This window comes from Tilletiaria anomala (genome assembly GCF_000711695.1).
Source record: "Tilletiaria anomala UBC 951 chromosome Unknown K437scaffold_2, whole genome shotgun sequence".
Taxonomy (NCBI): domain Eukaryota; kingdom Fungi; phylum Basidiomycota; class Exobasidiomycetes; order Georgefischeriales; family Tilletiariaceae; genus Tilletiaria; species Tilletiaria anomala.
In genome coordinates, this window is record NW_013547020.1 from 1,116 (window position 1) to 22,107 (window position 20,992).

Below are 20,992 nucleotides of genomic sequence, written 5' to 3' on the forward strand. Positions count from 1 at the left end.
TGCACCGTAGGGAGCAACAAGAAGTCAGAACACCCTATCTTGGTCGTAATAAGCCAATCATTCATGGGACACGCCACGTTATTTCAAATGATCCGATCCGAGACCATCCCCAATTGAAAACCGCCATCGTTGGAATGTTTGCCCCTCGTTAGTAGCATATATACACGCATCGATACAAGTTTCATAAACACAACCGCGACAGGCACGAGATCGTGACGATCAGACATGGGAATGTCATTGTGCTACTTGCGTGCAGCCCGGGAATGGCTACTTGCGTGGCCCGCGGTCCAATGTGATCAAGGACGCTTGTGCTTGCTGGCCCTACTGGGGGCATTGTGTGGCTGAGATGAGTGCTAAGCCGCAACAACTTCCTCAATCGATGGGTCTTTGACAGTGGGAGGTTGTGTTATTATGTATAATGCCTTGTTCTTCTCTGTGATCATAGCGGCGGCTGTTGTTTGATCACTCAAAGTGGCAGCTTGTCTTCGCCTTTGCGTTCTCGTCTTCACTGCAGTGTTCGTGGTGGCTGCTGTCTTTGTGCTCCTCATCCTGCTGTTTACCGCTTTCTGAAACAGCTGTGCGCGTACGGTCTCTTTTCCTAGTTTCTATTGCAGTTGCAACTGCTTTTCAAGCTGTAGGTGTTGCTGCTTCTGTGTTTCCGCCTGCGCTTTGGCAAACAAACGTGCTAGCTTGACCCCTTGAACTTTTGCAGCGGCTCCAGCTAGCTTCTTGCTTCCTCACCTTTGTGCGCCGCCTTGGCTGCGCTCGCCTGCTCCCTCTCCCTTGCTCGTCTCTCCTCGTCATCTGCTCGAACCTGCTCACGCAATGCAACTGCGTCCGCTTGATCTCTTGCTTCCTCGGCAAGTTGCGCGGGCTTCTGAGCTTGTTCTTTCCGTTGCTGATCGTCAGCGATTTTCATTCTTGCCTTTTGCGCTGTTTTTTTTTGCGACGCTAGCAAACAATTTCCGGGCGCCATTTCCTGTACCGCTTCCTTGTGCTGCCTTGAATGCAAACCTCGGTCGGATAGCAATCGTGCCATAATTGCTCGGCCGGGCAAGGCTCAATAGTGCTGCTGGTTTGCAATCCTTTCTGGATCATCGCCGGGTTGATCATGTGCACCTCACTGGCGTCGTCGACGACGCCTCTAGAAGGTGCTGTGTGCGCTCCTTCAATGGGTTCATAAGTTACTTCGCTCGACGCGGCACACTTGTATAGCCCGCAAGCATTTTGAGCATTTTCACCTCCACGCCAGTGTCGGACAGGAAAAAGTGAATGTCGGACGTCCTGTGCAATGCGATAAGATCCAGGTATTCGCGCAAGCTCTCGATTGTGCCGAGTGCAGCGCTGTGGATTTGACACCAATTGCCCTCGGGTGCCGATGGAAACTGCACGATACGAGAAGAGGCAGGCGTTACAGCGACTTTTTCGAGCTTCGAAGCTCTCCTTTTAGCAACTTCGGGGGTATACGGGTGGTTCACGGCGTCGTATAGGTCCAACTATTCGCTTTTTCTTCCAGCAACTTCTCGAGGTTCACCATGCCACATTCCTCTTCCACTTGCCTAAAGTCGGCCTGCGTTGTCGAATCTTCAAATCGCGCTCGGCAATATATGGTTTGTTGCTATTGCCTTGAGTCGGATTCAGGAAAAGCGGTTTGTCGCTGCCTATACTTGCATCTTCTACATCGGCTCTCGATTCAGGTCCTGTTTCATTCTCCGACTGTGGGAAACAGTGCGCAGCATGGATGATGCAAGCGTTTGATGCTTGTTTTAACGACGGTGGAATTCCGGACTTTTTCTTACACGCAAATGAGGGGAAGTTAGGGCATCTGCGGCATTGTATGTGTCATTGCTGGCGGGGATGGGTCAACAAGGATTTTGATCGCTTCATCTGCGGAAGCTCTGGTGGGCACGCCATCATGGATCGTCGGACTATCCATGGCGGATTGAGTTCAACCTTTGCAGTACTGAGAAAGAGATACTGAAGAGTAAGAGGATCAGGAGTATGGCAACGAGAGAAGATGAGGGAAGATGAGAGAAGAGAAGAATGAGATACCCTCAATTTGGACCATCTCAGATACCGTGTGGGCTGGGACAGCTTGGGCTTTGACTGATCTTACAACATCCTCTAGCCAAAAAAACCTTGCCGACTCTCGGTCGCGGGTCGCCCACTACAAACGGAGTAAAACGTCATTTCAGGGGACTTTCCACCAGATGCATTTCGAGACATCTGGGTTCACCCGGGCCATGTACATGACAGTCTAGATTGTACAGACATCTTTGTCGAGAGCCTGTGAGGGCCTAGACAGGTCTAGACAAGTAGATAGCAGGGCTGGACTTTTGAAGTTTGGGCGTCTCATTTGTCTGCAGGTGTCTGGCGAATGAAACCTCCCAGGGTCACACTTTATCCCAGTCATTCTGTCAACATCTTGAAAAGGGACAATTTCCGTAAAACTCCTTACCCAGCGGGGCATTTATAGAGAGTTATCATTTTTCTTTCGAGAGCCTCAGCGTAACCTGCAACTTGTTTCGTACATTGGCAGTTTCGACGAGTCAGGTTCAATTTTTTCGCTCCTACAACCGCTTCCCCAACTCCATCACTAACCCTTATTATAGCATTGAAGCAAATCCCCTTGAAACCCATGCATTAATCCCCGAATCCGCCAGAAGAGACTGCAATTGAGTTCTATAGCTCATGCGGGGCCTGAGTGGCCTGTGATGACATCATCATGCGCCACTGCGCCTCAAGGCTCAAGGCGGTCAATCAAGCTCTCATCAACAGCTGTTCCTACTCGATACTCACATACTCCAGGCGTACCTACTTTGATCATATTCAACACCTCTGAATCTTCAATCGGACAATAGATTACATTCGCCCTTCTGTGAGGTCTTGGTCTGGGGCCGTCTTGCTTCGTCAGCAAATACTGCATTTATTGCCTAGAAGGCTCTCGTCGCAAGACTCGCTTTGACTCCGAATCCGCCATGCCGAGCGAACAGGCAGCTCCTAACCTCGACCAACCGCCTCTAGTGATCATATTTCAGGCAATTCCGAAGACATTAAGTCGATCGAAATCTTATACCTCTTCGGATGAGCGCCATTCGATCGCTCAAGAATATGAGCGTCTGTTACAAGCACTGCGCAAGGCGGGCCTGCATGTCACGACTCGAGAAGGTACTGCTGGCTCTGGCAATGTGCTCATCTTCGTCAGGGCTAGCATGCAGGCGCTATACACGGCGGCTGCAAGAGAACGGTGAGCAGCGACGAAAATGAAGTTCAGTACATCGAACTCTGAACGCAGCGACGCGCATTCCCGGTCCCCCCATTGGCAGTATGAGTGATTATCTGCACGGCGTGCGATCTAGCTCACAAACGCCAGTCAGCTTCTCAAGAACGTCATCGCTTTCAACCGATCCTTTCGCATCAATCCCATCGCCGACATCTGCCGACGTCTTACGCTTTACGCACAGCTTGGTGACGACACCCCCCTGCCACGATAGCAACAAGGCTTGGCATACTATCTCTGGGGCCAACATACAGATCAAATGCAGCACATTCCCTCACGTGGTCGACATTGTTCCACTCCATGAAGTCCAGTACAACAAACAGTGGCTCAAGCAGTGGACCGCGCCGTCGTCAGCATTTACTATTGGAGCTTACGACCTCGACTCGGTCAGATGTCACTTTGGCGAGCAGATTGCATTCTACTTTGGCTTTCTGGTCTTTTATTTCAACTCATTGCTTCCTATGGCAGTGTGGGGCTTCCTTTTCTGGGCTGCTCGCCGGCCATACGACCCAATTTACTCCCTTGGACTTGTCGCGTGGGCATGCGTCTTTGTAGAGGCGTGGAGGTTGCGTGAGAGGAAGCTAGCGGTCCGATGGGGATGCTCCGGAGTCTCGCACGCCGAGGCCCGACGTCCCGAATTCAAGCCTCGCTGCATCCGTAAGGATCCCGTCACAGGCGAGGAGCTAGAGTTATTTGAATGGTGGAGGAAGGAGGCTCGTATGGCTCTGGCACTGCCCGTCATGCTCATCTTTGCGGCTCTGCTAGGAGCAGTCATGACTCTGATGTTTATCATCGAAGTCTTCGTGTCAAAGATGTATACTGGACCGGGGAGAACTCTGGTCCCGCTTGTACCCACCGCCATGTTCACCACTGCGGTGCCGTCTATTATGGCAGCTTGGCAGGCAACGGCAAGTGCCCTCACGAACTTCGAAAACCATCGTACCGATCGGACGCACCAAAGCTCGCTCACGCTCAAAATGTTTACGCTTCAAGCATTTGTCGCGTACGGTGCGCTCACGCTTAGTGCTTTTGTGTACGTCCCCTTCGGCCAGAAGGTGATGGATACGCTTATGGCACGAGGCTTCCTCTCTGAGCACGTCAGTTTAGCAGTTCAAAAAGGCTATCTCAAATATGACCCTGACGGAAGGGTCCATTTTGACATCAATCCGAATCGAATGCATCTCCAACTCTTCGCCGCCAGTGTCACCAGCCAAGCAATTAACGCTTTCACCGAACTCTTCTTTCCGATTCTACTGAGAGCTGTCAAGAGCTGGAGATCGGAAAGAGCAGCCGCGAGGCAAAGAAGCGGAGAGAAAAATGCGGGTGGTACTGGCGCACACCGAGACCCTTTCGTGACGAGGGCACTGGAGGAAATATCGTTGCCTAGCTACGATATATTTGGCGACTACGCCGAGATGGCGACGCAGGTAGGTCCTGGCCATCGAAAGAGCCAAAAGCTTGATCATGCCTGACCTGCCTTTCCACTTCAGTTTGGTTTTATCACCTTGTGGTCGGCCGTCTGGCCCATGTCGCCAGTCATTGGCTTTGTGAACAACTTTTTCGAAATCCGCTCTGACGCTGCCAAGATATGCATGAACGCCAGAAGACCAGTGCCGGTACGAGTTGAAAGTGTCGGGCCTTGGATTGAAGTCCTGGTACGTACCGGTGAGGTCATATGGAAGAACGCTTGCAGAACTAAATTCAATAATGCACGTATTTAGGGATTCATCTCATGGCTGGCAGCCCTTGTGAATGCTGCACTTCTCTATCTCTTCGGGCGCGCGCCGTACGCCAACACTGCTGGGCATTCGGCCTACGCCACAGTCTTGCGCCAGTACGGCCCAGGAGTCAACGTGGTTAACGCGACACAAACCAGCCAGTCCAGTGCCTCGCTCAGCGAGCAGCTACCCATCGATATGAAAGGCTCAGCGAACGAAAGCGCACTTTTGGTGGCGCTGCTCATTGCGATTGCTTCCGAGCATGGCTATGCAATCTTCCGCGCTGCTGCGCGTCATGTTTTGGTTCGAGCCGTCTGGCGTGGAAGCACGGAAGCAGAGGTTCTAATGCAGAGAGAGTGGCAGAGCAGGCGGGCGTTGCTGAAAATGCATGAGAAAGCGCCGGATGAGGACCAAGCGGCAATTGTTGATTCCCTCTCAGCATTTTGGAAAGAGGACGGCGTAAGCAAGGAATGGATTGAGAACACCAAGACGGACTGAATTTTAGTGACACCGCCAACGGCCGGCGCTTCTCATAGCTTCGATTTGTAAAAGTTGAGCCAGTCTACATATCTGTTTCCTTTACTTTGCCTAAAGGCAAGTATTCCATGCATTGCCTCTTCACTAGGCGCCATCATTTCCAGGAATGCATCTTTGACAGTTTTCTCAGCCTGCCCCGCAGCTGTATCGTGTGGAGACAGGAGACTGAGCCCCGGCTGAGCCTGTGTGCGAACAAGTGCTTTGGATCGTTGCAACGCCTTAGGACCGCCTCGTTTTAGCATCTGGGTGATTTGTACCAGCTGGGATTCACCATCTTGCGCTGAGTCGAACACGCAACTGACTATGTGGCGCGAATACAGTTCTTTCGCGGAGATTGGCCTGGCTGTCAACATGGCGTCGCGAGCTAGCTGCGGGCCCCATTCGCGAATGATGGTGGGGGAAATTAGAGCTGGTACAAGGCCCCGAGTCACCTCTGTAAGCTGGAATGTCGCGGCGGAAGAAGCCAGGCGGATGTCTGCGGAGAAGAAGATACCACACCCGCCGCCATAGACATTGCCGTGTGCGATTGCGATCACTGAAGGAATACAAGTTGAAATGTAGTCACAGTATCAGCTTGGGGAAAGAGCACCCTTCTACCCATACATACAGGAACATACATGGCTTCGGAAAGGACTCCAAGGCTTCAAAGAAAGACCGTCCGGCGATGTAGAGCTGTTCGTTACCACCTGCGAGGCTGGATCCGGTAGTGCTGAGGTCCATGCCCGTGCAAAAGTACTTCCCTTTTGCCTGTAGGATGACATAATGGATCAGATTATCCTTGCTGGCACGATCCAGATAGGAAAGAAATTCGTTCTGAAGCTCTGGCGTGAGTGCATTCCCGCGAGCCGGTCGATTAAGCGTAATGGTGGCTGCTGGGTGCTCCACGTGGAACAATATCGGTGCGGTATCGTCTGGGCTGGCTGCGGGGGTCATGGCTGCAGAAAGCGAGCAAGCTGCGAAAGCGCCGCCATTCCAGATTCCGACAGATATAAGCAGGTCAAGCAAGTAGCAGGCTTGCAGTGCTGACCGTGATCAATAGAGCCTCAAATTGAGCATGGTATGGTCAAAGAGGGTGAGAGTCCTTCCCGTAACCCCATGTTGCGAATTGCAACTTGCCTGTACCACGAATATACGGTACCCTGTGGGTGTGACATCGTGTGGTACATAATACATATGTAGGTAGGTATATGAACGCCGGCACTGCGCAAGCAGCCGAATTGCCGGGTGCGGAGTTGTCTTCAGCACTAGCAGGCACCAGTTGCCCAGGCCCTGACGAGAATGGGTCGGAAGCCAGTTCTATATTGTAGGTCATATGGATAGAACAACAATCTACTTGGGCGGAATCCGGATACCTTGTATTACATAAGCATTGTGTTTTTTTTGTCCGTGTTGCTCCCTCTGCTTGGCACTCTGGATGGGCGCCAGCTCGCCGAGTCATCCTCCCACATTCACCTCTTCCAGCTTCCCCCAACCATTCGTTGTTTGTCCTATTCGCTTCATCCATATCTCCGTTCGCATTTGGTCGAAAGATGTTCCGCATCGGATTCCTAATGCCAATTTCCGACCTTTATATTAGATAGCAAAAGAGTCAGCTGGTCAGCTTGCTATTTTGCATTGAAAGGATCAGTACACGAGATTCGTATCCCTCATCCGCACTCAGCCTCGCCAAGAAAGTGTTGAGTACAGATACAGATATAGATACAGATACAGAGACAAAGCCATCCCCTTTTCCTCCACCGTCCCAACGTCAATGGCGAGCGACAGAAGGAGCTCAACAGAGGACGTAGCCGTCTGCGATGGCCTCTGTAGAAGCGAGGCTGTGCCTGTCGAAATGGCCGAACGTACCCTCAGCGAAAAACACACATCTCTTGCTTCAGCATCAACTTCTTTTTCAGTAGAGGATGGCGAGGGAGATCATACTGCGAAGGCGAGAGCCTGCTGCAGTCGAACCCTTGTACGCAAAATCGATCTGCTGCTCATGCCGCCAATGATCCTCCTTTTTGGACTAGCATACGCTGATAAAGCCGTCCTTGGCTCCGCAGCTGTGGCGGGCATCCTTGAAGCCCTTCAGCTATCAGTGACTACCATCAACTCGAATGGAAAGCAGGTCACTGATCTCACCCGCTATTCCACGGCAACTGCTTTGTTTTACGCAGGCTACGCCGTGTCCGTACTTCCCGCGGCACTCGTCGCGACTCGTGTGCCTAATATTATCCACTTTCTCTCTGCCATGATTATCCTATGGGGCGTCGTCACCATCTTAACACCCACGATTCACCACTGGCAGGTTCTATGTGCGCAGCGCTTCTTTCTGGGGTGAGTGATCATCTTGATGTTCTCTGCTTTTACCGGGTTTCTACATCAAAGTTCCGACCATGCCGCCTGTCTCACCGCTGTCTTTAAATAGAATGATTGAAGCAACCGTCTCGCCTGGCTTTGTGGTAATCACAAGGGCATGGTACAAACGGAGAGAGCATGCATCAAGACTTGGAATTTGGTATTCAAGCACCGGGCTGTTCAGCATCTTCGCTGGCGTCTTCAATTACGCCATAGCTTCCATCCGTGGTTCCATTGCGCCATGGAAGCTACTTTACCTCGTCGCCGGTGCCTTTACCATCGTTTTTGGTCTCCTCTTCCTCCTTCTCGTCCCTAAAGATCCATCCTCGCCCCCAATCTTCTGCATTCGCGCTTACAACATTTTCACACCTAGACAACGGATCGAATTCCAGAACAGGCTTGGAGAGGACGATCTTGGCCTGCTTAGCAATTCGTCAGCTGACTCAAATTGGACCGAAGTCAAGGAATGCTTTCTGGACATGAAAATGTATATGTTTGCGCTCATTGCGTTCTCTATCTACTTAGTAAGCACTCGCACCTCGTTCGGCGGGATGCTCGGCTGCTCTAACACTCATGCGCTCGTTACCGCAGACCAATGGCGCAGTGACTGCGTTTGGAACCCAGATCTTGCGGAATTTACACTACACGGGTGCACAAGCCATTGCGCTTCAAGCTCCTGGTGGCTTCACCACCGCTCTCTCCATCTACATCACCGGCTACATCTCCTTGAAGGTTCCCAACTCTCGCATCATCTTGCTTTGTCTCTCTTGTCTGCCCGTCATGGCAGGTGCCTTGATGATCTGGCTTGGAAATTGGAAGGACAGAGGCGTCATCTTCGCAGGTCTCTGGATGCTCCCCATATTTGGTGCAAGCTTTGTGCAATTGCTATCATTAGCTACAGCGAACGTAAAAGGCAACATCAAACCTTCCATCGCCGCTGGTATCATCTTCGTGGCGTACAGTCTCTCAAACGTGTCTGCACCATACACATTCAAAGGTTCCGAACTGGCCCAGAAATATCGGACGACTTGGCAAGTCATCATCGGGGCGATGTGCGCATCCATATTCTTTTCCGTCCTGTTGGGTCTAAATATGGCCTACGCGAACAAACGCAAAGCGCAGGTGGAAGCGGATGGAGACGGGGGCGTTGTCAATGCCACAGACATGAAGGATCCAACGTTCAGGTATGTATTCTGACGAGAGTAAAGCAAATACATGCCCCTTGATGGCCTAATTTCCCGCATTCAAGGATCACGAACATAGTTTCTGGAGAAGTGGGTAGTATAACATCAGTTACAGGCATCATACTCAGTATCGATTCTCATAGCGAGACATCATATACTTGCCCTGGGAAGATTCCTTGGACACCATTAACGATCCCCGTCCACCAGTCTTCGGTGCTTGTCGTTTTCTGCACGACTTGGATTCGGTCACCTGCACTAAAGCTGAGATCACCAGCCGCCTGAGAAGGCAATGCGTAGAACAGCCGTAAGAAGTAAATCATTACCTTGATAGCGCGTGCTTCTCATGGCTTACTTGGGCTGTGTAGTCGTAAAGAGCGATGACGTATTGCTTTTGTGGCTGTAACCCAGGCTTTTTCCCTGCTGGCGGCGGGGGCGGCGGTGGCTTGCTAGCAGCGGCATTCGGTGCGCCGCTTCCTCCTGCACGGGATGGTGCATTCGCTGCAAGACCGCCAGGAGCACAAGATGTGGAACCGATGGATCCGGAACGATTGGCCCCAAGGATGCGGGCTATCCTCACAGTTGCGGTGGATGCTTTCAGTAAACTAGCTACTTTGCGAGGAAGGGTAAGTCACAACTATCTCACCACTTGATTGCGCCGGTCGCCGAATGCACAACGCCTCGAGCTGCTCTGCTGTATCCGCAAGCCGCTGTGCATAGGTGTCTTCAATCGTGCGTGGGTCGACTGTGAGGTCATAACGACCGGAAGCAAAGGTTTGGAACTTCTCCAGCGTGAGGTAGAACACGTTCAGCCTGACGAAGTTGAGAGTAGAGCATTTTATTGTCAGACTAGCCGCGGAAGACACGATCGATGCGAACAGCACACCACTCACTGCATGTAGTACAAGCTGTGGAAGAGCGGAGTCATAAAGGAGGCAACGAGCTCGAAAAAGTTTGGCAGTTCCTCTTTGAAAGCATTGTTGAAGTATTCATAATCCGCAGCGGCCGTCTCGTAGCCCTGCTCCAATTTGAATAGGTTTTGCTCGTCTTTGAGACTCTTTTCCTTCTTGTCCTTCACCTTAGAGAAAGCGTTATTGTGCCGATCATAATCAATGAGCTTATTTTAATGGAAAAATTGTGTTAGCGACTCTCTCTGTTGCAGCGAATAGACATGTGAAGCCCACTTTATGATCACGCTTCGTGATATTCTTCCGGATACTTTTAATGACGGCGTTGAAGTCCTTGATTGGCGCTATGATCCGATTTTCAATCAAGTCAATTTCAGGGGTGAGCGCCTCACGGAGTTCCTCCATCATGATATCGTAGGCGGGCAGACTCTGGATTGTGGTCGCTGCCTGGGGATGATTGCCGATGAAGTCGGCTTCAGATCCAGACGGGGAGAAGAGGTTGGCGAAGGCAGATCCGAAAGCAGCGCCCGAGAGGAGCATATCTGCGAACAAAATGAGACAGGGCAGTCGTACCGCGGTGAGCTAGGTCCGATCCTTCCGGAAGACAGAAAGGCCTGAACAGAGGTGGGATCTGTGAGGGCTGTCTCGCTCACTTTGCACGGATTGCTTGTAGGACTGAGCATCTTTCTGCAGCCTCTCTCCACTCTTTTCGACAGTTGTGAACTTGCGGTTGAGCTCATCGAATGCGGCGTCACTGGATTTGGTCGTCATGCCCACCTTAGAGGTGAGCAGGTGCGGCGTGCGCGCCATCGCCTTTGCGATGCCCTTCATCGCGACCGGACTCAAGGAGATCCACACCTGGTAAATGCTGCGTGGGGCGAGAAGGATGAGACGAGTGAAATGTGTTCCGCTTGAGGAAGCAAGGTGTGCCCGCTGCGTCGAGAGCAGAAAGCGTCAAGGGGAAAGGGAGTCGTGCGAGCGTTCCAAGCTGGACAGAGGACTGGATTAAGCGCATGCGATATATTAAGCTTCTCTTGCGGTGGCGCAGCATCGTCATCCCTGTGAACCCCCTCGTGGAATCGTGATCCCGGCCGCAGAGCGGCGATGTGGCGGCGCCGGCATACAGCGCTGTACATATCAATCACAAAATTGGGGGCTGTGCTTTGCTGTACTATGTTGGAAGATGCTGGAGACTGGAGAGCCTCCAGGTCAAATCTGTTGGAAAAGGGATATGGATGCTTGCAGATATCGGGTGAATTTCGAAAGGATTACCCAAAATACCCCATAAATTCATGCCGCCTGCAAGCAGCTGTGCAAAAAATGCATACAGCACACTCCAGTTCCGTCCTCCCCTTGCAGCCGCACACCCGCCAAGGCGCCAACTGCCAAGCAGCCACGTCATCGGCGGGTCACAGGTACCCCGACGCTCCCCTCTCGAGAATCGAGCGTCGAGTTCAAGAATCCATGCATCATTTATGTCTGTAGAAACTGGTGGAGAGTGGGGAGGCTCGTGCGCCGCCCACATTTGGCGATTAGCAATTGGATTGATTGATTTACAATGTCCACTTTCTGCTCCCCAACACAACGCCAGAACTGAGATTGAGAACTCATATATATCCAGGTGCCGACAGATCGATAGAAGCGATCGACGAGCCAAACTCCATCGACGAGGCTAGTACTGGCTAACGTATAAAGGTGCAATCTGCGGAATCTGCCTTGCCGTACCCCATGCACCCAGCGGCAGCGCGGCCCTGCATTGGCAAGCACGCTGCTCTTGGTTCACAATCCGTTTCGCTTGTCATTCGCGCCCACGGCACACGACATCACCTCCATCGGCAAGCTCACATTCAAGTCTGCCGAGCATCAGGTCAAGCATATCTCTTTTCCTCGCGAGCCATTCAAGGACCCATCGCAACAAAGATACGCAGCATGTCATCTACAACTAATTTTCCGGATCAACTGCTTGCGCGCAACGCGGACTGGGCTTCAGCCGTCGCCACGAAGGAGCCAGAACTTCTCAAGTCGTCCGCTGCAGGGCAGGCACCAAAGGTCCTTTGGATAGGCTGTGCGGATTCACGGGTGCCGGAAAGTGTCGTGTGCGATGCCAAGCCAGGCGAGGTCTTCGTCACGCGAAACATTGCCAACCAATTCAACCCACAAGATGATAATGCCGTCAGCGTCCTGACCTATGGAGTGCAAGCCCTGGGTGTCGAGCATGGTCAGTCTCACACCACAGCACGATATACGCGCCATTGTTTCCGCTTCTCTTCAGCGTCGATCTTATGAGTTTTTTGTTTTTATTGTTTCCCTCTGTCGCAGTCGTCGTCGTGGGTCACACCAGCTGCGGCGGAGTGAATGCTGCCATCGCTGCTGCATCCTCTGCTGCGGATGGCAAAAAGACGGAGAGTCCTTTGTCGCGCTACTTGACTCCCCTGGTGCAGTTGGCTGGCCGGGTCCAGACGGAGTGTAGCAGTCTGTCGGGACCAGAGCTGGCGAACCAGGTGCTCGAGGCGAGCGTCAAACAGCAAGTGGAAAATGTCGTCCAGACGGACGTGATACAGAGTAATTGGAAAGGCGAAGTATCTCCGTTGAGCAACAAGGTCATGTCTAAGGTGGCTGTGCATGGGTGAGTGACGGGAAGCATGGCAGCGGCGCGCAAGCAACGCGATGTGTAGCTAATGTTTGTCCTGCACGCGTGTGCGCTTAGCTGGATCTACGACGTCGCCTCGGGTAAACTGAAACATGTCATCACGAAGAACCCCGTGTAACCGATGGAGCACAAGGAAGGCGCTTCCAGGCCAGGTGGATGGAGTTGACCGAAGCACATCGTCGTGCCGGGTCTAACTGCTAGATCCGCGCGAGCATGCGGGTTCCAAGACTCTAACTTCGACTATCTTCCGCCATAGGCCTAATTACATGCTATACGTCAGACCCATAGTCCTATTTCTTCGGACACTTGTGTAGGGCCCCAGCCCGAGTTGACTGCAGCATGCAACATTTGAATTTAACGCGTCACAAGTGTGGTCTGGACAGTCACCTCGTGACGCAACATGTGACAGATATGAGGGTCTACGCTCTACAGCCTTGGGTTGATGCGCTGCAGCAGTCACAACTGCTGAGGCTTGAAACATTGAACCTCGGTGAAAATGCTTTATGCTCGATGCTTGATACGTGCTTGGCGCTTTACGCTTGAGGCGTTGACGCTGGACACTTCACAAGTAACATTTTTATACCTTGAGTCCTTGAGGCGCTCGACGTCTGACGCAAGAGGCCTTGGCACTGGGCAGGTCCGGGTACTCGCCGCCTCGCAGGTGGATGCTCATCTGGCATCTGCTCATATCTTGTACTATTGTGCAGACGCATCATGACTCACGCAACGTTAGAAGACCGGTGTCAGGTGTGGCTCTTCATGGCTATCGGCCTGCGCTGTGGTGAATCGAAAGTGAAATGGAAGCGCTTGTTCAAGCAACGAGAGAAACTTGCGGGGCTGCGGCCTGCACACGCTCACGCTGAACTGGCAGGCACAGGCCACACCATGGGCGATCAGCTCAGATCCCAGTGACCCTGGTGAGAGTGCATGGGTTCTGGCACTGCTTCCAGCAGTTCTTTGTTCTGGTCTTCGACCACTTGAACGACGGTTGGAACTACTTGGAACCTGCCATGCCCACATAGCCCATGTTTATGCTTGAGTTCAGTATTGTACATCTGTAGGTACATAATTGTTGATCTCTGATGATTGCCACTGACCGCACAGCCTGCCAGACTCGACTCGGAGAAGAGCCTGTTAGAGCTCAATCTCCAGAGGCCAGAAAAGACCATACAGTTCAGATTCCAAATGGCCATCCTGAATGCCAAAACCGACGCCACAGGGCACGCATGAACGCCGTGCGAGTTGCGAAGTCGGACTCAGTGCAGAAAGCTCTCACCACTTGGGTCTCATTGGTACTCGAACCCGCACTGTTGTGAGGCACGGAAGCAACACGTGACGAGACACATTCACATCTAGAGGGATGGGCCTCATCAGCACATTCACCAGTGTCTCTCTCCTTCGCTGTCCACTGTGATCACGCATGCTGTACTATGGTATATGCACGTGTATGTTCCTCAGACTTGCATGAACGTAGCTAATGCACCTGCCTTCGAAGAGTGCCTCTGCACCTTTGAGGATTAGTCGACTGTGGCCACCGAGGATCACAACAGAACGTTTCGAGGCATTCAATCATTTAAATGGTCCATTCAGCGTCAACGCTTGCTTCCAACTTTCCAGGTTATGGCAGGTGATCCTCCCAGACCCCCGCGCAGGTCGCAGGCCCACGCATGTCCCGTCCACGCTCGCTGTAGATGGGTAGGTACATACTGTACATACTTTGGCGTGATCACGCTGGGTCACACTGTAAAAGTATACGAATGTGCCCCGCAGTATGTATGCACTGGTACATACTGCAGACATTTACAAGAAATTCATTATCAAAGCGCACACGAGCTGTCGACGACAGCGGTTTAAACTTGAAGGGAACTGGGTGCAAATGGAGCTCGGGACTGCCACAACATAGGGCAACAACGGATAGCACAATATACCATATGAGTCGCTCTATTTGTTCGATAGGTTGTTGTTGGGGTTGTGGTGCTTGTTGAGTGTTGTGCCCTGTTGCCGTTCAGTGTGTGCCACGGCATGGCCACAGCACACCTGCAATCCAGATGCCGCTGCGAGTCGTTGTTGGGAGAGCGGTGAGGTGCCGCTCATTCCACAGAGGGCGCGCTGCTGTCCTAGTGCCCGAGACGCTTTGGCTGCTCTGCTGCAGGGACACCGCTGCCACATGTGCATTGGCTGGCATTCAACAGTCTCATCTCTCATTCCATGCTCCTTCGCTATGGCCATGCCACGCCCGGTGGGGAGGGAGAGCGGCCGCGATAAATTAGGTGGACCGTGCCGTATGGGCTGTGGGGCAGCGAGCGGTGCACTGTGCGCAAAGCTGGATCTCTCGGACCAAATCCATCATCACCAACTCAACCTGCGCCTCCATCTCCAATCGCTCTCCACCTCATCATTATCATCATTATCATCACTATCATCAGCATCGTTCATACACACACGCATGTCTCTTCACCATCGAGCAGTCCATCTGCTTTCGGCTATCACGTCACCCTGACCCCTCCGACGACCGCGCCTGGACACCCCATCCCGGCGAGCCAAGTCGAGCCGCTCGTGAGTTGTGCAATGTTTTGGACCTCATGGCATCTGCGGCCAACCGCGCCCAGCCTGAGCCACACTGTAGCCAGCTTCCACTAACTGACGCAGCCGATTTTGCTTCTGCTTCTTCCTTGTCTTCGTTATAACAGCTGGTTGGTCGTAATGGCTGCTACCAGCATCTCTGGCAGGAGGATAGCAGCACCCTCTGCTGGCCACGCGGTGCACGGGGCACTAGGCTTGGATGACGAGAATATCCAGGAGGACAGGTCCCCGCAACCAGGCTCCAACCAGCCCTCCTTCAAGTCAAAGTTCCTGCGCGGTGCAGCTTCGCCAGGGCACCTGAAAGGGCAAGGCCAGCACCAAGCTTCTTGGCAACAACAGCACACATGGATGCCATCTAGTGAGCATCTGGAGGCTGCAGATCCCCTGCGACTACAACGGAACATCAGCCCTGCAGCCTCTGCCGAAGACGAGGGGTATACCAGCGCAAACAGCTGGGGTCACAGCGCGTTCAATGTCCCTCCAACAGCCAAATACATTGAAATGCGACAGGCAATGCCTCGTTCATCGCAGCATGCTCCCGAATATGCGCGAGATGCTGGCAATTTTACATCCTCCCCTGCGCACGACACGCAAGAGAAGGAAACGCCCAGGACGGAGAACAATCGTCGCCATGGCGATGCTTCCACCTCTGGTAGTGGACATACTGCAGTGGATGGGACCACCCACCTGGCTATGCCGACGCGGCCCGCACCCCTACCCGCACCCGACGTGCCAGATCAGCTCCCACATCAACTACAGGCGGACTTGTGCTCCAGCTCGGTCAACGCAGCGGCCGGCGAGATGTCGAACAGCGAATCCGCAGTAGCAACAGCAACAGCTGACGAAGACGAGCGACCTCTCGGGGAGATCCAGAAGCAAATGTCATCGGAACCGTCTTACAAGGACATCCCAATTCCTGCCATTCCCGTTACCGTTGTAGTACCACGCCGCACAAGAGCCAAGAAGCAGAGATCGCCAGTGCTCTCTTACGCCGAAGGCGAAGAGGAGGAGGAGAGGTTATATGCGATGACGGAGCAACCGGCAGACATCAAGCGGATGCCCTCCCTTGGCCCCAAAGTCAAGAAGAATGCACCTGCACCTTGGGAGGTTGAGGGAGCGGAAGAAGAGTTTCTCAACCCTCCGTCCTCCAGGGCACAGCGCGAATGGTGGGGCCGGAAGAGTACCGAAGTGCGAGACCAGGGTCGACTCTCGATCGAGAGCAGCCGAAATGTTGATGCAACGTCGGCGACACCACTCGAAGATGCTCTAGGCTCTGATAGCGCATCTATCGCTGCATCCGCTGGAAGTTTCTTCGCAGCCACCCGAGCGCGCTCCAAGAGCGTGAGCAGCAGTGCTGCAAGCGTCTTGAAAGGCCTCGGTCTGTCTGCCCCTCCGATGTCTGGGAAGAAGAAGCACCCACTGAAGTTGGTTAAGCCTCTTTCAAGAGAAGACGGTAGAAAGCCTCGCATGCAACTGGCAGCGGGCATCTCGAGCGAGGACTACCAAAATCTACCGGCCGACTGGTCTCCGCCTCCCTCTGCGCCTGCTCTCTTGTCGGCTCCACGCAATAGCATTTCCCCCATGACTGAATCGTTCGTCCACCTCCAGACTGCCAACACATGTGGCTATCCCCTCCGGAGTTCCTCACGCACGGAGCCAATGCCGCCGCTGCCGACTGATGCATACCGGATGAGACAGAGCAGCAGCAACGAGAGCAACAATCTGAGCACGACCTCGCCAACAGATGCATCCCAACACAGCAGCACAACTGCCGCTACCAGCCCTGCCACGCCTTCCTTTGTCGAAGCGCAGAGTATCTCCAAGGATTCTACAACAAGTCATGCCAATCAGTCCGATTTGGTCGACACATCTGCGGGTGAGGCAGAAATGCTCAATGAGCTGCAATCGGCGCAAGCGCCTTCTAATAGCAATTCCACGCCATACAAACTCATCTCCCTCGAACAAGCGCGTATCAACCAGGTTCGCGAGCGTGAACTCGCACGTCAAAGGATCAGTGCATTGAACGCTGCGAGCATTGGCGCGGACGAGACACCGAGGACCACCTCCGATGGTTTCTCCTCTTCGATCAGCATGACATCCTTTGGTTCTGCCAGCCAAGCAGCAGAGACGCGTTCTCTGCGCAACAAAAAGAGCGGATTTTTGCGCATGTTCAACAAGGAAAAACCACCGGAACATGCACCGATGATGCCCTCCTCACCTGGCAGCAGGCCCGAGACGGCATCCACTGTCCTCGCGGATGAATTGCCTCCACGACCCTTGCTCGAGGCTCCAAGGTCCAGAATACAAACAGAAGAGCGGCCAGCGATGCAGGCATCGGGTCTTACCGCGCCAGCGCTCAGCCTGCGACCGATGAGCTCCATGTTCAGCGGTTTCCAGCCCGAGATGCTCGATGCCGGTGTGGCAAGTGGTACCGGCGGCGCCAGTAAACGCTCCGCTTCGGCGATATCTGCGTTAAGTGATGTGGCAGAGCCCTCGCCGACTACGAGCATGCTCGGCAGCAGTGGTGCGAACTCGCTCTCGAGCCGCCGGCGAGCACGAGCTCCAGCTGACATCATCACCGCACCCTATGTGGGTCCTGCCGCGGCTGGGCCAAAGTCTTCCGGCAGTTTACAAGCTCGATCTGCGCCTCCACGACGGTCCAGCGTAGACACGTCCGAAAGCAATGGGCAGTACTTCTCGCCCGTGACTTCGCCAAGCGCCGTCAAGGTTGAGAGCATGGAGGCCGCGCGCCCAACTTCGATTCACAGTCATGTTTCGGATGACCCCACGCGGGCATCGCTGCCATCTCCCGCGTGGCGCAATCGAATCATGGAGATCGAGCAAAAAATGGCAGAGCTCGCATCGGAGCTTTCTGAGATCCGACAGACGCAGGCGTCTCAGCTCGGACCTCCACTGCCAGATGAAGCCTTGGCTTCCCCCGTTTCACTGGGAGGACGGAGTCCAAACCTCCCTTCGGTATCGCCTATCCCGCCTTGCTCAAGCTGCGGCTGCTCTTGCGCTGAGAAGCGCAGGCAGCAGGCTCTGAACGAGGCTGCGTTGCTTAAGGGCTCCAGTGTCCTTGACCGCGGTCGCGCCATCAAACCCCTGGGCGAAGGCAACACGAGCAAGTTCGGCGGTCATTGGGACCGCCAGTGAAGCATCGCTCACTCTCACTCTTGACTCGCGCGTGGGCGTGGGCGCGCCAATTCAAATACCTAGCGCTCGCCACATGCTACAAGATACCCTGCGCTCTGCACGACCTTTTTTACGATGGGACCCGGCGGAATTGATACCTTTACGATAGCACGCATCCCCGTCCATTCACGAAGCAGTCACATTTATTTTGTATACACCAACTGTAGCACTTTGATGAGAGTTTGTCACGAAATGGGCTTTTGTTGATTACTGTAGGTTTTGGCGTGGCAGGCATCTCCACTCAGTGATGAGTCGCGGATTCCGGCGTGAAAGTCTCGGGCTAGCTTAAAATCTCCAAAACATTGCATCACGACTACCGCATGCGCGTTCGACAAGAACGCACGGAGAGAGTGCGTGAGGGCAGCAGTGGTGCTATACGAGCAGCTGAGTTGACTATTCCAGATCCTGCTTGAGCACAAAGCGGTACTTGACGTCGTTATCGGAAACTCGCTTGACAGCCTCCGAGCAGCGGCTCATAGGCAGGACCTCGATCCATGGCTTGATCTCCTTATCGGCGGCGAGCTTCAGCACTGCATTTAAGAGGTGGAAGCAGAAGGATCGCTCAGCGGATCATAGAGTCAAGGAACAGCGTCTGGCTCGGCGCGCCGCGCGTGCGCGCATGCATCCATGCAGATACTCACTGGAGAGGACCTCCTTCCTGCTTCCGATGTGACTAGAGCCGAAGAAGCATCCGTTCCCAGCGAAGGCTTGGACGCGCATGTCCTTGAACGAGTCCTCAGGCATGCCGACGAAGACGAGCTTGCCGTGAACGTTGAGAGTGGAGAGCATGGCAGGTAGGTCGACAGCGCTTGAGGATGCAGTGCTGACAATAAGGTCGAGCGGGTTCTGGGCGAGCTTCTTGGCCCAGTTGGGAGTCTCCTTGGTCGAGATGAACTCCTTGGCGCCCATCTTGAGTGCGTCCTCTCGCTTGGAAGGTGAGTGCGAGATGGCGATCACCTCAGCACCCATCGCAGCGGCGAACAGAACGCCGTACTGAGGTGAGTGGAAGCGTAGTTTCTTGTGTGAACTGGGTGTAAAGCAGACAGACAGCGAAGTGCTCAACGTCAAAGCACAGAAGACTCACGTGTCCGAGACCACCGATCCCGACGATGCCGACACGCTTGCCGGGGCCACAACCGTTGCGTAAGAGCGGCGAGTATGAAGCTGTTGTTCAAGGCGCAGAGGAAATGGACCACAGAGAAGCCGGGTCAGCATGGCTTGATCAAAAAATTGTAAAGAGACTCTTCACGAGCAGACATCTACTGACTGATGCCCGCGCAAAGCATAGAGGCCGCGTTCTCGCTGCTGATCGCGTCGGGGATGGGGAAGACAAACTGCTGGTGGGCGCGAATCTGGGTCGAGTAGCCGCCCTGGGCAATGCTGCCGTCGGCGTACTTGGAGTTGTACGTGTCGAGCACGCCCTTTTTTCCGTCACCACGACAGTAGTTCTCATTGTCGTTCCAGCAGGGAACGCAGTTCATGCATGAGCTGACCTGGGCGCCAACGCCGACGCGGTCGCCAACCTTTACGTCCTTGACATTCTTGCCAACCTCGGTGACGGTGCCGATGATTTCGTGGCCGGGAATGACATAAGGAACAGCAAGCTTGCCCCAGCCGCCCGAGATGGTCTTTCAGAATTCGTGTTAAGGAAATGGGAGGTCAGCACCGGTGATCCATGCGCTCAGAGTGCCAGATGACAATCGGGATGCAGCTGTACGCACGTGGACGTCACTAAAAAGGCCACACAGTGACAACTCCGTCAGCAAGTGTGAGGATAGACAGGGCCAACAGCAGCATTGTGGTGGTTGTTTGTCTCACCTTCCGCATACACCGCAGTGTGTGATGGAGAGGGTAATATCATCGTCCTCGGCGGGCTTGAGGTCAAAATCCTCGACCTTGAAGTTGGTCCAGTCTTTGGTGTCGTGGATCTGACGACGCGAAGGGATAAGAAGGATTCGACCGAATCAGCGCTAATTCGGTGGCAGAGCCAAGACGGATGCTCACTGCGTATCCTTTGGGCATGTTGGCTGATGAGTTTGAATGTACAAGGCTTGATGGTTGAGTGAAGGGTTCAGTGTACGCTAAGCGGTAGCTTGTGGTTGGGGTGAGGATCCTTCCGGGAAATCTCTTTGACTTGGTGGTGTAGGTAAGGATTACAAGTAATATGGAAGGAAGATGTCGGTCGACACATGCGTGCGTACGCAATGTGTCTTGTTATGTCGTTTGGCGTTCGGACGAGGAGCCAGCCAGCCAGTCGGTCCGGCTTAGGGCTATGATGATGTCCGATTGATAGTATTCTCATTCTTGCTGTGAGTGTAACCCCTGAAGTAACAATGAGCCACTCACTGGTCCAGTACGGATGTAACGGGTGCTTCCAGCACATGAATGAGTTCCCCACGCCCCTCCACGCCCAGGGGCCCCCACGCTGAGGAGGGGACGACAGGCTACTGGGAACTGGTGCGGGGAACGTGTGGGCACACACCACTAGGCAAGTGCCTCGCACGGGCCACAGGAGAAGGGGATGATGACCCATGTGTTTGCAGATCATTCGGCGGTTATTACATCAGCTTACATTCATGTGGACTCGAAGAGATACGAGGAAG

General features: G+C 53.6%; 7 protein-coding genes across 7 annotated transcripts; 4 read left to right on the forward strand and 3 right to left on the reverse strand.

Moving 5' to 3' along the window:
• Positions 1 to 2,966: 2,966 nt before the first annotated feature.
• K437DRAFT_283192 (uncharacterized protein) lies at positions 2,967 to 5,992 on the forward strand. Its single transcript, XM_013390711.1, has 4 exons — positions 2,967 to 3,247; positions 3,327 to 4,707; positions 4,771 to 4,935; positions 5,002 to 5,992. The coding sequence occupies exons 1-4, from the start codon at positions 2,979 to 2,981 to the stop codon at positions 5,494 to 5,496; spliced, it is 2,310 nt and encodes a 769-aa protein (XP_013246165.1). The 5' UTR covers positions 2,967 to 2,978; the 3' UTR covers positions 5,497 to 5,992.
• Positions 5,522 to 6,669, reverse strand: K437DRAFT_253022 (ClpP/crotonase). Its single transcript, XM_013390712.1, has 2 exons — positions 6,153 to 6,669; positions 5,522 to 6,070 (listed from the first exon to the last, which is right to left on the reverse strand). Exons 1-2 carry the CDS (start codon positions 6,466 to 6,468, stop codon positions 5,529 to 5,531), a joined length of 858 nt encoding a protein of 285 aa, XP_013246166.1. The 5' UTR covers positions 6,469 to 6,669; the 3' UTR covers positions 5,522 to 5,528.
• A 355-nt stretch (positions 6,670 to 7,024) lies between these two features.
• Positions 7,025 to 9,269, forward strand: K437DRAFT_253023 (MFS general substrate transporter). The gene is made up of 3 exons (XM_013390713.1): positions 7,025 to 7,851; positions 7,943 to 8,396; positions 8,464 to 9,269. Exons 1-3 carry the CDS (start codon positions 7,514 to 7,516, stop codon positions 9,067 to 9,069), a joined length of 1,398 nt encoding a protein of 465 aa, XP_013246167.1. The 5' UTR covers positions 7,025 to 7,513; the 3' UTR covers positions 9,070 to 9,269.
• On the reverse strand, positions 9,070 to 11,065 carry K437DRAFT_253024 (BAR-domain-containing protein). The gene is made up of 5 exons (XM_013390714.1): positions 10,615 to 11,065; positions 10,238 to 10,503; positions 9,947 to 10,170; positions 9,700 to 9,866; positions 9,070 to 9,623 (listed from the first exon to the last, which is right to left on the reverse strand). Exons 1-5 carry the CDS (start codon positions 10,790 to 10,792, stop codon positions 9,376 to 9,378), a joined length of 1,083 nt encoding a protein of 360 aa, XP_013246168.1. The 5' UTR covers positions 10,793 to 11,065; the 3' UTR covers positions 9,070 to 9,375.
• Positions 11,066 to 11,477: 412 nt separating this feature from the next.
• K437DRAFT_253025 (carbonic anhydrase) lies at positions 11,478 to 12,974 on the forward strand. Its single transcript, XM_013390715.1, has 3 exons — positions 11,478 to 12,179; positions 12,281 to 12,587; positions 12,669 to 12,974. Exons 1-3 carry the CDS (start codon positions 11,690 to 11,692, stop codon positions 12,727 to 12,729), a joined length of 858 nt encoding a protein of 285 aa, XP_013246169.1. The 5' UTR covers positions 11,478 to 11,689; the 3' UTR covers positions 12,730 to 12,974.
• Positions 12,975 to 14,898: 1,924 nt separating this feature from the next.
• K437DRAFT_292279 (uncharacterized protein) lies at positions 14,899 to 18,579 on the forward strand. Its single transcript, XM_013390716.1, has 2 exons — positions 14,899 to 15,167; positions 15,302 to 18,579. The coding sequence occupies exon 2, from the start codon at positions 15,315 to 15,317 to the stop codon at positions 18,348 to 18,350; it is 3,036 nt and encodes a 1,011-aa protein (XP_013246170.1). The 5' UTR covers positions 14,899 to 15,167; positions 15,302 to 15,314; the 3' UTR covers positions 18,351 to 18,579.
• K437DRAFT_292280 (GroES-like protein) lies at positions 18,420 to 20,694 on the reverse strand. The gene is made up of 7 exons (XM_013390717.1): positions 20,394 to 20,694; positions 20,208 to 20,317; positions 20,111 to 20,120; positions 19,657 to 20,017; positions 19,474 to 19,553; positions 19,031 to 19,406; positions 18,420 to 18,919 (listed from the first exon to the last, which is right to left on the reverse strand). Exons 1-7 carry the CDS (start codon positions 20,409 to 20,411, stop codon positions 18,783 to 18,785), a joined length of 1,092 nt encoding a protein of 363 aa, XP_013246171.1. The 5' UTR covers positions 20,412 to 20,694; the 3' UTR covers positions 18,420 to 18,782.
• Positions 20,695 to 20,992: the final 298 nt, after the last annotated feature.

What these genes read in the sequence shown, in the direction of transcription:
- K437DRAFT_283192 (XM_013390711.1), top strand. Translation starts at nt 2,979, where the DNA reads ATGCCGAGCGAACAGGCAGCTCCTAACCTCGACCAACCGCCTCTAGTG. An exon ending in ACGGCGGCTGCAAGAGAACG is followed by an intron (nt 3,248 to 3,326) that starts GTGAGCAGCGAC and finishes CCCCATTGGCAG; the next exon opens with TATGAGTGATTATCTGCACG. An exon ending in ACGCCGAGATGGCGACGCAG is followed by an intron (nt 4,708 to 4,770) that starts GTAGGTCCTGGC and finishes TTTCCACTTCAG; the next exon opens with TTTGGTTTTATCACCTTGTG.
- K437DRAFT_292279 (XM_013390716.1), top strand. Translation starts at nt 15,315, where the DNA reads ATGGCTGCTACCAGCATCTCTGGCAGGAGGATAGCAGCACCCTCTGCT.
- K437DRAFT_253022 (XM_013390712.1), bottom strand. Translation starts at nt 6,468, where the DNA reads ATGACCCCCGCAGCCAGCCCAGACGATACCGCACCGATATTGTTCCAC. An exon ending in GGAGTCCTTTCCGAAGCCAT is followed by an intron (nt 6,071 to 6,152) that starts GTATGTTCCTGT and finishes GTATTCCTTCAG; the next exon opens with TGATCGCAATCGCACACGGC.
- K437DRAFT_253025 (XM_013390715.1), top strand. Translation starts at nt 11,690, where the DNA reads ATGCACCCAGCGGCAGCGCGGCCCTGCATTGGCAAGCACGCTGCTCTT. An exon ending in AGCCCTGGGTGTCGAGCATG is followed by an intron (nt 12,180 to 12,280) that starts GTCAGTCTCACA and finishes CCTCTGTCGCAG; the next exon opens with TCGTCGTCGTGGGTCACACC. An exon ending in TCTAAGGTGGCTGTGCATGG is followed by an intron (nt 12,588 to 12,668) that starts GTGAGTGACGGG and finishes GTGTGCGCTTAG; the next exon opens with CTGGATCTACGACGTCGCCT.
- K437DRAFT_292280 (XM_013390717.1), bottom strand. An exon ending in TATGCTTTGCGCGGGCATCA is followed by an intron (nt 19,554 to 19,656) that starts GTCAGTAGATGT and finishes CTTGAACAACAG; the next exon opens with CTTCATACTCGCCGCTCTTA. An exon ending in CAGGAAGGAGGTCCTCTCCA is followed by an intron (nt 18,920 to 19,030) that starts GTGAGTATCTGC and finishes TCTTAAATGCAG; the next exon opens with TGCTGAAGCTCGCCGCCGAT.
- K437DRAFT_253024 (XM_013390714.1), bottom strand. Translation starts at nt 10,792, where the DNA reads ATGAAGGGCATCGCAAAGGCGATGGCGCGCACGCCGCACCTGCTCACC. An exon ending in CTACAAGCAATCCGTGCAAA is followed by an intron (nt 10,504 to 10,614) that starts GTGAGCGAGACA and finishes TTTTGTTCGCAG; the next exon opens with ATATGCTCCTCTCGGGCGCT. An exon ending in CACAGCTTGTACTACATGCA is followed by an intron (nt 9,867 to 9,946) that starts GTGAGTGGTGTG and finishes CAACTTCGTCAG; the next exon opens with GCTGAACGTGTTCTACCTCA.
- K437DRAFT_253023 (XM_013390713.1), top strand. Translation starts at nt 7,514, where the DNA reads ATGCCGCCAATGATCCTCCTTTTTGGACTAGCATACGCTGATAAAGCC. An exon ending in GCGCAGCGCTTCTTTCTGGG is followed by an intron (nt 7,852 to 7,942) that starts GTGAGTGATCAT and finishes GTCTTTAAATAG; the next exon opens with AATGATTGAAGCAACCGTCT. An exon ending in TTGCGTTCTCTATCTACTTA is followed by an intron (nt 8,397 to 8,463) that starts GTAAGCACTCGC and finishes TCGTTACCGCAG; the next exon opens with ACCAATGGCGCAGTGACTGC.